This window comes from Anabas testudineus, chromosome 7 (genome assembly GCF_900324465.2).
Source record: "Anabas testudineus chromosome 7, fAnaTes1.2, whole genome shotgun sequence".
Lineage (NCBI taxonomy): Eukaryota > Metazoa > Chordata > Actinopteri > Anabantiformes > Anabantidae > Anabas > Anabas testudineus.
This window is the reverse complement of record NC_046616.1, coordinates 13,175,812-13,190,708: the sequence shown is the minus strand read 5'-3', so window position 1 is coordinate 13,190,708 and position 14,897 is coordinate 13,175,812. Positions and strand designations below refer to the sequence as shown.

General features: G+C 40.2%; 1 protein-coding gene across 3 annotated transcripts in view; it reads left to right on the top strand.

Moving 5' to 3' along the window:
- Window positions 1–14,897, top strand: part of lrp1ab (low density lipoprotein receptor-related protein 1Ab) — a 76,097-nt gene that overhangs the window by 16,073 nt on the left and 45,127 nt on the right. For all 3 annotated transcript variants that reach the window (XM_026367451.1, XM_026367452.1, XM_026367450.1), the window contains exons 3-4: window positions 9,504–9,641; window positions 14,734–14,853. In XM_026367451.1, the coding sequence (XP_026223236.1) occupies window positions 9,504–9,641; window positions 14,734–14,853 (258 nt within the window). The remainder of the gene's footprint in view (window positions 1–9,503; window positions 9,642–14,733; window positions 14,854–14,897) is intronic.

Genomic DNA, 14,897 nt, shown 5'->3' with positions numbered 1-14,897 from the left:
TGTGTCACACCTTCCATTTATTTCGCAACTTTGTTGGAACAGTTGCTGTAGAAAATACTTGACTCCCTATCTGTATCCTATATCTGCATGCAATTAGGATTATTGCATGAACAACATTCATTGTGGTTTAACCAGTGCAGAGGAACAGATGTTCAAATAAGCCCTAGCATGTAAGCACTTTCTCCATTATGAGAAGTGCTTGCCATGAAGGAATCCCTTTCAACATCAAAAACCCTTATGCAACAATTGTCTGTCTCTAATTCCCTGTTAGACTTTTTAGCCCCGAATTTAGCATAAAAATGTCCAAGCAGGGGTTGAAATGCATCTCAGTCATGCAAATACACTGGCTGTCTTTTTTGCAAGCCGTGTTATCCGCTTTCGTGCAGGGAGGGAAAATTATGATAGCTCCAAGTAGTTAACACTAGTAAAATTAATATATGCGTGTGTGTGTGCATGTGCATACTTGTGGGTTTTATTTCCTTGTGTGGACACATTTTCTTCAAATGCTATTCTTGCTAGGACATTTTGGTATTGTGAGGACGTTTTAGCCAGTCTTCAAAAGTTCAAAGAGCATTTTTGGGATAAAGACTAGGTTTTAGGTTTATGGTTAAAATTGTGAGAGAGAGACGGAGACACACACACACACACACACACACGCACACACACACACACATTTTTAGTTTCCCTGTTGATGCTGGAAAGTCATTTCGAGGGGATATACCTGAAATGCAGTTTCATAATGAAACTGAGGGACCCATGAATGAAGAGACTAAAAGTGGCAAATGTGAACCAGACATAATGTCCTCTTCATTAAACCTTCATAATAAGGTTTCAGTAAACTTATGACCTCATGTCATTTAAATAGACTCAAAAGCTCTGGTTGTGCTAACACACTGGAAACTTCTTCAAAGACTTAGTCTGATGTAACAGTACTGACACAATACTGTCGTAAAAGTTCCTTCCAACACAACCATATCATGTCCCTTGGCAAAAACACAATCTGGCCCATGTCATTGGATGTGATGGCCTGTGGCCGAGGTGGTAGGGAGGTCTGAGGGAAAGATTGAGTTATCATCCCCATGCAGCTGCTTGAGGCGACTGTGGGCCACACAGCAAGGTTATCTGTCCATCTCTTGCCCTTGAGCCCCCTCTGGACGGTCGCCAGCCTGGTCCTTTGTCAAGCCCATCTTATGGCTCAGCAGCCTCTCAAAGAAAACCAGGAAGAGCCAAAGGAGGTGGTGGGATGAGTTGGAGGCATGGAACGACCCGGAGAAGGGATGATCCTAGAGAAAAAGCCTTTGTATAGGAGAAAATGAGCAGATTAGCATTTGGGCAGTGGAGGAAAATGGAAATGGCTTTGGAAGGCTCTGATCCTTTTTCTATAGAACAACCTTTTACAGTAGAGTTTAGGGGGAGGGGGTTTCTTTCATGGCCAATAATCAGTCATGTAGCTGTACTCACAGGGGGCACCATACAGGGGCACGAGGGTCTAAAGCAGCAGTGGTTGACACACTGCTTCCACAGAGGAAGGAGCAAAGCCCTGTAAATCCCTCTGGTCTGTGGCCCTGAGCCCTCCTCAGCTTCACCGGCCTATCAACAGACCAAAAACACAAGGCTTTCTCACGCCACACAGGCACCACTTCCCTTTCTCTGCTGTCTCCTCCACACCCCGTCTCCTTCTCTCCCTCTTTCTTTCGTCTTTTTTCTCATCTTGGTCTTTTTTTCTGTCTTTGTCTTTTTTTCTGTTTTTCTTTCTGTCTTTCTTTCTTTCCATTGTTTGTCACAGCTGCACATATTATGTTAAATGCTGTGCCCTGTTGCTCATATTTTGTCCTTCCTTCGGTTCCCTTACATTTTTTTTCTCCTTGTTGCTGTTGGTGACTTGGCTTGTTTTTCCTAGTCATCTGTTTGTATATTACTTTGGGGAATGTTCTGCTCTGCATTTATGCAGTGATAGACAAATTGTATTACAATTACACAGTTTATGTTTCACTTCACAAATAGAAAAACAATTGCATCAATTGAAAAATTCTACAATTATTGAAATTGATTGATACTTCAACCAAGCTCACCCAAGTATCAAACATTCTTCCCATGTGGGCTTGTATCTGTAAAACAGTTGCAGTCAAATACATGTCAATTGATAAGAGTTCTTTTCCTAGGATCTGGCAGAGCAGAGGATAATATTGCAAACCCCTATATTGTTGCTCATATTCATATTTTAGCATTATGGTGTGATATACTGTAAGTTCTGTGTGCTAGGTCTTAGCAGAGCCATGTGCTTGTTGTGCATGCTGCTGTAAAGCGTGCCTTCAGTGTAGAGAGAGTTAGTCAGTGGGAGGACCTGCCTGTCACCTTGCACAGCATATTCATTCGAGCTGACAGCAGACTCTATGGAAGTCAGTCAGGAACTGCTATTGAACCCAAAGAGCAGGAAGAAAAAGAGTCTTTTATGCTCAGGACAAAAGATCGACAGGGGATCCAAATTTAAGGTCATTGCATAACTACGGGAGCTGAGGGATGGGGGATGGTGGGGTCCAAAGTTTGAGGTGTTGGAGGGAAGCATGCACTTTTGTGTTACAACTCTGATGACCAAGTGTTGGTCAGGCCAGTTTAATGAGCCCAGTGCCGGATGAAAGGGAAGGCTGCAGTTGGAAATTATTCAAAAGTGACACAGGCAATGATGCTCTGCCTAAATGTACACAGCTCTGGGGAAACATGTAACAATGTCTTAACACCAAGTGTAGGTCCAAATACTGCATGCTGCAATAAAAGTTTCAATAAAGCTGAACATAAGTTTGGTATTATGGCTAACAGTTTAGGTCTTATTCATGGTAAATCCCAGAACTCATTTCTTTATTCGTAAAGGGCACTAAGAGTGAGAGCAAGAAAGAAAACCCACATTCATCATTGGAGAGAGTTTTTCACATTTACGGTCCCTAAAGACACAGTGAGGATGAGCTAATATCACTGTTAGCAGATCACACAGTTGTGCGGTAATGTAATTATCCCTACTCTGCCCTGTAATAGGTGTGAAGGTTATAATTTCCCCCCTTTTTCTTTGTTTGTTGTCCCTCCTCCCAAATGTCTTAAATTGTTTTCAGTCGCAATGCTACATCTCCAAGGCTCAAACTTACTGAAGAATCTGTGCAATAGTTCAGTGAAATCGCATATGTTCAATTGTTCTCTTCCATTCACCCTTAGCATTTACCATGTAAATCATGTCTAAATTATTTTACATTCATTCTCTTTGAGGAACTGTGCTGTGTAGTGACAGAGAAAATGCTTCCTAAAAGAAGTACCTGCAAATAAAAATTACTTTTCTGTGTTGTTAGATGGAGATTAGTATTATATACTTAATGCTGTATATATACTGTATGAAGTATGTGTATAAAGTTGCAAATAGTCATACATTTCTACTATTCTGTTGTAAAAACATAGAAGTCACAAGAGATGCATCTAATTGCATGACATTGGTAGGAATAAAGAGGTACTTCTGAGAAAAGACAAGGCGAGATACTAGAATTTTCCTGTGATAACAAAAGCCCGAATAAGTTGCCCAGACCAGACCATGCTTACCAAAATCAGAAGTCATGGTTATGGACACCGTATCATCAGGTCTAATGTAGTCTACGCTGTCAAGCTGATAATATACAGAACAGAAACGAGTTATGTCCTCTTCAATAAGTGTCAGCCTTTGAGAAATTTTAAATGTGCAAAATAAAAAGCATGGCCAAAAAAGTTTGTGCACTGAAATATGTCTTTGACTGCCCTCTGGTTTGATTGATCATTTCGATAAGTTTACGCAGTGTCGCCATATTTATTTCTCTCCAGAGTTGCATTCATTTCTCGCCAAGATCTCATCGTGGTGATCTAATTATCATGTTGATGGGATCGAAACCCTGTGTGAAGTCTTCTCCAGCTCATCCCAGAGATTCTTAATAGATATAAGGTCTGGACTCTTGTGGCCGATCCCTGTGGGGAAAAAATTGTGTCTAGTCCCCTGAACCACTTCTTCACTGTTTGAGCCTAATGATTTCTGGCTTTTTCATCTTGGAATATACCTGTGCCATAAGGGAAGAGAAATGGACTGGTTTATGAACCTGGTCACTCAGTTCAGTTTGCTGCTGACCTTATTGTATTGCAATCTGAAGCATACAATCTCTTCCAGTGATTATTCAATGAAAAGCCTTTTTTGCTTAGTGAGTCCAGGTAGTTACCGTTTTTGGCCAAGCAGTGTGTACTTGTGTTAATAAAGATTCAGTTATTTGAATTAGTTTACTCCTCAACATCTGGGTTGAGTTGAGAGGTTGCATAACAATGTGTCTATACAATGTATAAGATTTCCTAACATGCTGACATGTTTGTTTGGCCTGCAAGTACATATTGAAGTAATGATCTTTCAGTTCAGAAATTGCACTGAACACTCGATGAACTACTTTACACATCGTCGCTTCACTGACACCACATAAATCTCCAGTTTGACAGTGAAAGGTGCCAAATGCCAGATGACAAAAAACACATCATGATCAGCATTGGATAGAGTGTAGACCTTACTGTGTGTGAAGAAAATACCACACTGGGCAGTCTCTGGGATTTTTCTTCCCCCTCCTGACAGAAAGTGTTTATCTGGTTGGCAGTGTACATTGGTCTTCATGGAAAAAGTCTTGAAGATAAAGACTGTGTTGGAAACAAAAACATTTCAAAAGAAACAAAATATGGAATTGGTTGATAAAAGATGATAGTTGATGCTGTGAAGTCCTCTACAGTACTTCTTCTAGTCTGGTCTTTCTAGTCCCCTTAAAACAAGTTATTAATGTTGCGGCATCTTTTTTGAAAACAGAAAAGCAACCTGGACGGAAACAGGACATTGAGTAACTCTGGTTTTAACTGAAAGTGCAAACTAGCACCATGGTATATTAGCACTGGAGCTGTTGATTGTTTATAATCGATTATTCCAGCGATTAATTCAGTAAGCAAATAAGAAATAATTTTAGCTTTAATACAGTGCAGCAATAAATACACAGGAGAAAATAAGACGATATGAATATAATATGGAAATACCACCATTAATAATAACATTAAATAATGTCTTTGAGTTGTGCAACGACTTTCAGAACTACAAGTTTCAACCTATCTACAGCTCAGATATAACGTCAGACTTAACTGACTTCTTGGAGGTTTTGTGGCATTTGTTGGAGTCAAAAACAAGTGCACAGAAAGGTCAAGAAGAGGGAACAAGAGTCAGCGCACATCACAGTACTGCATGGATCCAGTTGTGCAAACCTACACATCATAAAAAAACTTGGTACCGGACCGACCTGTTACTGCTCTTGTATTTATATCAAATCCGTGTCAAGTCTTGGCCTGTCCTGTACAATAACGTTAGTTAAACGCACTCACTTTGAAACCTGTAAGGCATGCATGAGAATCACATTTACATGAAAAGCTGGTGTAGACTGAAGCTTTGCCTTAGTGTTGTGGTAGACGAACTTGGTTTTACAATAAATGCATCGTTGCACTTTCTATAGCTTTCTTCGAATCTTACTATTTCCTTTCTTCTTGTAGCGCTTTGAGCAATAGTAATAATGCATGAGAAACACAATGGACTGTATTAATATATGGATTAAACACAGCTCCGAGACAAAAAAATCAAGTTATTCAAGTTTCTCAGGCAATCGTTGCAGCCCCAAGGTACACACAGAAGATTTATTTCCTTTGAAAGATCAAAAGCACAACTGATTTGTCCACAAAATACTTTAAAGGAATGAGACCAACAGCCACATTTCAGCTGAAACAAGTCCCAGTCTGAACCAGATCAGCAGCTACAGAACATTTGACACATCGTCAGTTTGTGTGGTGTGTGTATTTATGTGCATATTGTTATGTTCTGCTGTCTGTTTCCCCTTCAGTTTGCTCAGTTTGCCGTTGTTCCACTGACAGGTGATGCAGGAAATGACTTCTGCCAGTCTTATTGAAATCCACTGCTAACAACGACCCAAACTGGAGCTGGAAGAACAGGGTTCATCTCCACCGTTCCTTCAGAGTTATTTAATCCTCTATAGTGTCTATTTAGTTTTCTGCTGCTCTCACTACTTCAGCTCCTGCCAAAGTATTACTGTGTTGTAGATCTCCAATGATTCTGAGCAACTGTTGTGTATTGCTGGCTGTTTTTTAGTGTGTTTCCAAAAACTTACTCTGCTTGCTGCCTGGCCAGTGGGAAGGCAGGAGTGTGTGTGTGTGTGTGTGTGTGTGTAGGAGTGAAGGATGTGTGTGAGCAGAAAACTAGAATTTGGACAGTGTATTGGCAGCTGTAGTGAGTAGGAGCCTGGTCCCTGGAGTAACGGGACACACGGTTGCTATGGGAGTTTGTTAATCTGTCTCAATGCCCAGAATTCATATGTCACTTTTTGACATATATGCTTCCATGTATACAAAGTCTTAAAGATACGGGTGTGTGTGTGCAATAGATATCATGTAAGTGACAACCACTGCGACTGTGTCTTTTATACTATAAAAACTGTTGACAAATGCGAAATCCTTGGCAGGGGTTCATTTCCCGTGTGCATAGCAGTTTATTCCTGGTACTGCGGTTTACGTAGAAATCCCCCAGTTGCAGTTTATTGAATGTAAATCAGGCCTGGCTTAGAGGCCGAGGCTGTAGGAGGGCTGCTAATATGCTAGCATCCCCCAGATGGGAGAGCTGCTCTCCCTCTCCTCCCTAAGCCAGATGCATTACGTAGAAGCTAATTCTCTGTTTGAATGTGGCACATTTTCCACACAGGCTGTTGTGGTGGAATCATTAGGCAACCTCTTGTCACTTTAAGGAATTTGGTTGAACTGATTTGCAGTTGATGTTTTGTTTTCCTGAAATGTAAAAAGTTCCCACATCTTAGCTGGATGCACTGAAGAAATATAATCCTGTATATACTGTCAAATCAATTACCGGTACATTGATGTTTTTCTTAGCAGGCTTTACAGTCTGCACAGCATACAGTGTGACTCTCGATTCAGATAAATAAAAGCCCCAAATGGATAAGGGTCAAAGGAAACTGCATCCTGGCTGCAGCAGCTGCTTAATATTCATACTCCAAAGCCTCAGTATATGTGAGATTCTGAAACAGGCATCTGAAACAGGTTTGCAGCTCAGGCTGTGCGTATAACCCTCTCAAAGCCTCACCCAGCATCGCACAAAACCCGCAGAACTCCAGAGATTGTTTCCTGTGAAGGAGGTGAACTTTATTTTCTCTGCTTCTAGTGTTTTTCTAAAATGGGTCAGCAGATGTTAGAGAGAGAGAGAGAGAGAGAGAGAGAGAGAGAAAGGGAGAGCAAAGTGTAGGTGGAGGAGGAGGAGGAAGAAGAAGAAAAACGGCTAAAGCAAACTGTTTGCTCTGCAGTGTGGGCTGAGAAGAGAGATAGGGAGAAGAGTGGGAGAGAGTGAAGGGAAGAGACTGCATCTACTGTATCTTCTGGTATGACGCTGGTAAAAAAAAAAAACAAAAAAAAGAGGAAGAAAGAAAACAAAGCAAATAAACTAGTTTTCCCAGAGAGGAGATCACATTCCCTTCTTTCTGCCCTTCACACCCCACTAGATTTCATATATCACAGTATATAACATGTTCATATTTGGTATCTGTCAATAAACATACAGGGAATGTTTATTTTTCATATAATATAAGATGTGTAGAAGATAATCTTCTGAAAGGATTGTACTTTTTAATGTTCAAAACTAGAGAGAAATCCATTCAAAGAGCTTGGAGCCTCGTGCAGTGAATTTAATAGTAATCCAAAGTTCATGGTAGTTACGGACGCTGATGAAGAGTGACAGTCGACTGACAACTGGGTCCTTTTTAGTGCTGCGTGATTAAACTAATTACAGTCATGATGTCAGCTGCTGCGTCACTAGATGCAGCAACTTTTCAGACTTCTTTAGTGACTTTTCCTCAAACATCATTTTAAGTCTGTAAAAATAAAGCCACATTGCAGTTTCCTTAAGTGTCTATTAACCCACATACACACAGTGACCTATAATCTGCAGATGAATAGGCTAATCTTGGTTAGTCAGTCCTACTTTACAGGTTTATATCTCTGTTCTTGACTGAAATGTTTTATAATTAAACAATATTTCAAATTCTTAATTAAATTTAAACTGCTTCCTGGCCTTACGTACTTCTTGTCCTCATGTACTCACATACATTTAAACATAATTAGCCCTCTGCATGAACTCATCCTGTACATTTAGCAGCTGTCATGTGATGCTGTTCTCACACCAGTTTCAATATCCATCAGCCAAGTGCGCTTTTGATTACTGTTTAACTGATGCAAGCAGCATTATTAGACCGGATAACAGATATTAGCCACATTTAGTTTGCTATCTAGTATGATCTAGTTTTCCTTTTTTAGTCAAACCATAGCCTAACGTCACCGCTGACAGCATTCAGGTGACCTTTCCTACCAGTTGTGTCTCCTTGGTAGTTTTAAACGGCATATTTGGCACACGGCTTTTATCTTGTCATCATTCAGTTTAAAGTGTCTTTGGCACGTTGCCTTCCTTTTAACAACCAAAGTGAACTAGAAGTGTGGCATTCACTGCTGTGCATGAGAGGGATGTCAGGCACAGAGATGACATTACTTCCCATAAATGAATTTATCTGTGGTGAGCGGTCACAACATCAGCAGTGACCACCACATATTAGATTTTTTTATTATTGTTTTAATGGGTAAGAGCTATGCTCAGCATGTTAATATCAATGTCTGTCTGTCTCTCTCTGTGAGAGAGCAGCTAAACATGGCGTGTATGTATTGGCTGTTAATTCATATTGATTACATAAATAAAAAATAAATATCTGAATACCAACATAGATACCCAAGGAATTAATATTTCAGTAGTCAAATGTTTGGGTCCAGCCCTAGTTGATAGAACATTAGAAAACACCAAGGCAGCTTGTTTCCAGAGCAAATCGGACAAACATGCACAACCGAGGACATGAAAATGAGAAGACTAGTTTGTGGTTGTTTGCATGTGAGTGTGTTTTGTTTTGTGTCTTATCTCTGTTCTATTTCTTCTTATGCACTCAGGTCTCTGTCGCTAAAGAGATGCTGAGCTTAATAAGATTACATGATTTAATAGATGTCATAATAATTCCAGCTGGTGTGCCGTCAAGGATGATTCATTCTTTTCATCTTATCTGGGTTCTTTTCAAGTGTGTTAATATTCATAGACTACAGGGCCCACTGCAAAAAAATCAGTGTCATCCATTCAAATTCAAAACACTTTATTTGTCCTCAAGGGCCAATTTAAAGTCTACCCATATACTTATATAAGTCTTAAAAGTTATAGGTGATGTTTTAAATAGTTGTAACTCACATTAAATCCAAATACAAAATGTTGAATTTATGACTCATATATAATACTGTCCACTTTTGGAGTTGGACTCTCTCAATGTGTATTGCTTTGTACTGCCGTGTTTCCTATGTACTGATGTGATTTGCTTGTTTTCCAGGCTCACACAACAGAGTGAACCAGTGTCCTGTCAACGAACATGGGTGTCTGGATTTGGATGTGTGTATCCATATGAGCAAACTGTGTGACGGAGTGCCTGATTGCTCTGATGGCTGGGACGAGGGCCCTCACTGCAGAGGTAATAGACACACACCTACACCTACCGACTAACTTACAAAATCACACTCAGTAGAGATGGCAACAAAAACCTCAGAACCCCATGATGTGGGTCAAAATTGACCCTCCAACTTCTGAAAATAATAAATAAAAACTACCTCATTGTCTTCCGTCCCAGTGCTACAATCTCTATCAAGAGGTTTCCACTATTAGGACCTTTAATGAGGCGACTTGCTTTAGTTTATGCAGTTAGAATAGAAGTTTCTTTTTCTGTGGGGAAAAAGTTATTCATTTATCAATCTGCTCTGCTATGAGGCTGTTTCCCCAGTCCTCGCAAGGATGATGATGATGAGCATTCAGTCTGAATGCAGCTAAAGGAGAAATGCTCAAATCATCAAATCCTCTACTATTAATTAGAGATGACAGAAGAATGAGAAATGGAACAAATTGGGTGCATAGTGCTGGTCTTTGTTAGAGCAGACAAAGGAGCAAACATTGGCAGCCTTCAGAGGATTCAGAGGCCTCAGTATTCAGCACATATAGCTGTCTGAAGCTCTGCCTGTTTATAGCTGCAATAACTCATGATGGGTTACATGTGTGCATGTAATTGTTGTCGTGCACAACTGTGCTTCTGTCTATGCAGTGATGCACTGTGCTATTCAGTGTGAGTATCGTTTTCGTGGAAAATAAAACCACTTAATCAAATATTTACAATCAAGACTAAAGTCTATTGGAACCAAAGTCCAGGAACAACGCGTGTGTCTGCCAAGTTCCCCGAACAATGATTGTTAATTCTGACTACGTTATCTTTTATGCTGAAGTAGTACTAACCAAAGCTTCTATTGTCTATTCCAGCATCTACAATGACAAATACTGTATTGGTAATTTCAGATGTTTTTCGTTTATAATGATTTTATTCTTGTGAGTTTGATGCCTATTTTATAAGTGAGTTATTCATCAGTTGGACTGAAGAGTAATATCTCTACTTCTTAGAGATATATATAAAAAACAATCTCTTATTGGACTATGCTATAAATATAATAATGAAATTATTATTGTGATAAGCGTAGTCCAACAACAAGAATACTTTTGAGATGATCAAGAGGACAGTTGTACAGAGTGGGTTAGAGTGTTGTGTATCCCACACACTGGTCATCACTACTGGACAAACCTTTATACAACACAGTAGTGATGTCATTCAGTCATAGCATGCACTCCCTGTTCTCAAGGACACAAGTCCAGCTGTCCTTTCCAAGGCAGTGGTCAACACACACCAATGCTTATACACACACCTACATGTTCATATGTCTGTAAGGCATGCATGCAGTCACGTGTGTGCACAAACATACCCTCACACAGCCGCATTCTTGCAAATACACACCCAAACACACCAGTAGTGTGTTCAGAACATGTGGCGTTGCTGTTTGTAAGCTCCCCTCTTTTCCGGAAAAGGTCTGGCCTTTCACAAGCATCCTTGTGTGTGCTTGTGCAAACTGCCAGGTTGTGCAAGTATACCTGGGAGCTGATGTCTGAAAGCACACTTTGTCAGTCAGTGTGTCCAAGTAATTCTGCTAAAGGTGTTGACAAGAGTGGTTAGAAAGGGGAGTGTAGCGAGGTAGGTTAGGCAGGGTTTTTATCTGGCTGAAATCAATTTCCACAGTCTGTTCATACTGTGTGAATTTGGGAATAGTTCTGGTGTGTGTGTGTGTGTGTGTGTGTGTGTGTGTGTGTGTGTGTGTGTGTGTGTGTGTGTGTGTATACATATATATATAAATAAATACATATATATGAATGGTATTGGGGAGTAACCAAGCTGAATCAGTAGTGTTGTGATAGCTGAAAAGATTATAGGAAATTTGGGTCCAAGATCAGCATTTAATCTATAACTTAATTTGTGTTTTTGCAGGCGGTGGTTTTGTGAGCATTCAAACTAGACAGGGAGTCTCAAGTTCACTTACATAACTTCAGAGCCTTTGGTCAAAACACAAAACATAGTTTCAGGTCTATATTTAAAGGCCTATTTAACTCTTACATTGAGTCTGTTTAGTGTTTAGAGTCTGCAGGCCTGCATTTCTCTTTTTTTGTCATTGTCATGGGGATGAGGCCTCTCTTTGGGGGCAGATCTGCAGATTGAAGATTTGTAGTTTTGTTTTGTATCCAGAGCATTGATTTTTTTTAGGCAGGTTACACTGTCACGTGTGTTTGGGAATGTCTTGTGCCATAGTGTGTGGACTTTCTGTGTGTATTTGTACATTTGTGTTTGACCATTTGTCTAAGTTTAGATTTAGGCGTCCAGGGCAGCATGCTGCCACTGTTTGGGACTACGATAGCAACTGTTTGCTCATTACTCAAGTTGCTGCCCTGCTTGTTTGCAAATGGTTACTTTGCCCCCTTTAACCAGCCTGCAAACTGCCAAAGAATATACTTTCATGCTCACTGGGCCCTCTCATCTACTCTGTACTATGCACACTCACACAGCTGGTTATACATGGCATTATTGCCCTTCAGTCTGATTTACAATACCCCATAGTGCTGCTTTTGTTCATCCGTTGAGCCTGGAGCAATCCTAGAATTCAAATTATGGAAAGGTTTACATGTCCATGTGCATCCATACAGAATGGAAACAGAAATATAAAATAGAGACCACATGCACTAAGACGCTGCCTTCTACTATAAGTAGAAGTAGTAGGCAGGTAACTTGACAGAACCTTATAGGAAAACGGTAGGCTCTTGTCAGCTGCAGGTCCAGGTTAGGGACATGTGCAGACTTGAAGAGAGGAATGTCCTACCTCTCTTTATCATATCTCACAGTGGAATAGCCTGTTTACAGAGTGTGTGTTTCGGTCTATCTTTTTTTTTTTTTTTTTTTAATTGCTATAAAAGTAGAGATATGTTTATTTTATTTTACCTCTTTAGGAAGAAAATCATCATATTATTGAGCCAAGTGATGGAAAGATGAGCTGATCATTTTAAGGAGGGAGGTTTATGGAATCCTTTAGTTATGTTTGTTGTGTAACTATGGACATGACCCCAACACCACTCGGTCTCTCTCTTATTCAACCTGCGTCACCCGGTTGCACCCAGGTTTTCTACATTTTCTCATGGACGAGCTGAAGCTAAGAGCAGTTCTTCGCCGTCTCTTCTTTCTGTTGCCTCTCCTGTTTTTCTTTTTTTTCCCCCTCTTTGCCTCATACTCTCACACCATGCTTCCCTTTAAAGAGCTATAGATTAGTGAAATTGAGGGTTGCCATCCATGCAGTAACGGGATCAGTGGCTCTGGTGTGCTTGTTTAGGACTGAGGGCCTCCACTGTGTCACTGTGTGATTTGTTTGCTTCATTCATTAGCCCTACGGTCAAACGTCTGACATGCTGCCGTTTCTTGTTTGCCTAGAGCTGAAACTTTCTAACCACTCCAAATCCCTTAGCTCTTTATGTACCTACTCCTACCTCGTCTTGCCCTGCCTTTTGTTTCCTTGCCACTTTGTGGTTTTGTTGTTTTATGTTCTTCCTGTTGCATAACTACAAGTGCTGTGTGGTTAGAACAAGCTTTGTTTTTGCAGATTGACAGTCCACATTTAGTTTTTACTTATAGCAAAAATTTAATCAAGCAATATGTCTATTTTGTTATTCTCTGAATGCATTTTGAAGATAAAACATTTATTATCACTGCATGTAATTTTGTCACATTTCAGTCAAAATCTAAAATATCGAGATAACATTCTTATAACTTTAGCAATATTCATTTTATCCATATCTGCAAGTACAAAATTAAACAAAGTGCTCCTGGACGGTGGCATTATGTGGCTATTTTAGCTCTCTGGTAGCTCATAGTGTGAGGACTTGGTGAATGGATTTGATATGGGCCACAGTGTTCGCCGGGGGACTCTTCCTTTCAGTGGCGCCGCAACAAAGGGGTCATTGTCACACAGAGTGGCACCAGCTTTATATAATAAGGGCCCTTCACTGGTCCACTCTGCTCCTCACAGAAATACTATCAGCAGGTACTGTACTCATAATGTGTCCATGGCTTTTTTGTTTGGTGCCAAGGTAAATTTTACTATACTACTTGAACCTCTATTCTCATTAGTTATTTAGAGTTGTGTCATATCAGTGTATATCATATCAGATTTTTGAATGCTTAAATCGGAATATTTCATAGTAAATTCAGTCAAGTTTGTGTTGCCAGGGGGTTGATAACTTGTAGGACTGCAGCGTTTGAAAACAGCTATGTTAAATGTTAATTAATGAATAAAAAACCTCCAGAAACATTTGTGTGTGACCTGTTGAAAGACATGGAACAAGAAGAGAGAATATTGCCTCTGTACAGGATTGGCCCTCAGTTCTGACAGTATTATATTTCCTTCCTTTTCTTTTTTAAGATTAATTTTGTGTTTTTTGTTTGTTTTGGTAGAAAGAGAGGGGAATGACTTGCAAATATAGGTCTCTGGTCGGGGAACTACTACTTTACTTTCAGCCATGAGTTCTGTATGGCTTCATTCACAGGTTATTAAACTCTGGGCAGGACAACTTTGTGTGGGCCTGTTCTTCTTGGATACACACATGACTCAAGTGGAGAAATAGTAGTAAAATAGTTTACAAGTCATAGTGATGCTTATTTATTTAGTTACTAGAATCTATGTGAAATATTGTTTGTAATGTCAGATGGCCCACTATGTGACACCCCACCTCAGTTATCCTGCATGCACATGTGCACCCCAAAAAGAACATTACAGGGGCATGTGTGGTTTCATTTCTTGCCAAAAGGATGTGCCCTTAAGTTCCCTCAGGAGCGGGGAACTAGAGGCCCTCTAACGTGTGCATTCGAAGCACCTGTCAGTCACACACACATACAGATGAACACACATGCATATTTGACCCCCCCCTCCCTCACATAAAGCACATCTACAGTATAATCCTCATCTCCAAGTGCAAATGTGAATATTGCACTGGGATTAAAATAAATGTTTAAAAATATTATCTGTGCACAGACACAATTCGTTTTTTGTCTTCTAAATTGAGACTTTTGAAGAGTTACAGACTCACACCTGCCTCCAATCCATGTCAGCCTCCAGTATTTAATGTTCCCGGTGTCTCCTTTCTTTTCTCTGGTTCAGAACACGCACCAGACTGTGCCTCCCATGGATGCCAGTTTCACTGTGCTGTGACTCATGATGGGCCCAAGTGCTACTGTGGCAACGGCTATGAGGTTGCTGCAGATGGAAAGACATGTAAAGGTGAGTGGGTGATTTGGCATTGGATTGGATATATTTTAATTTGG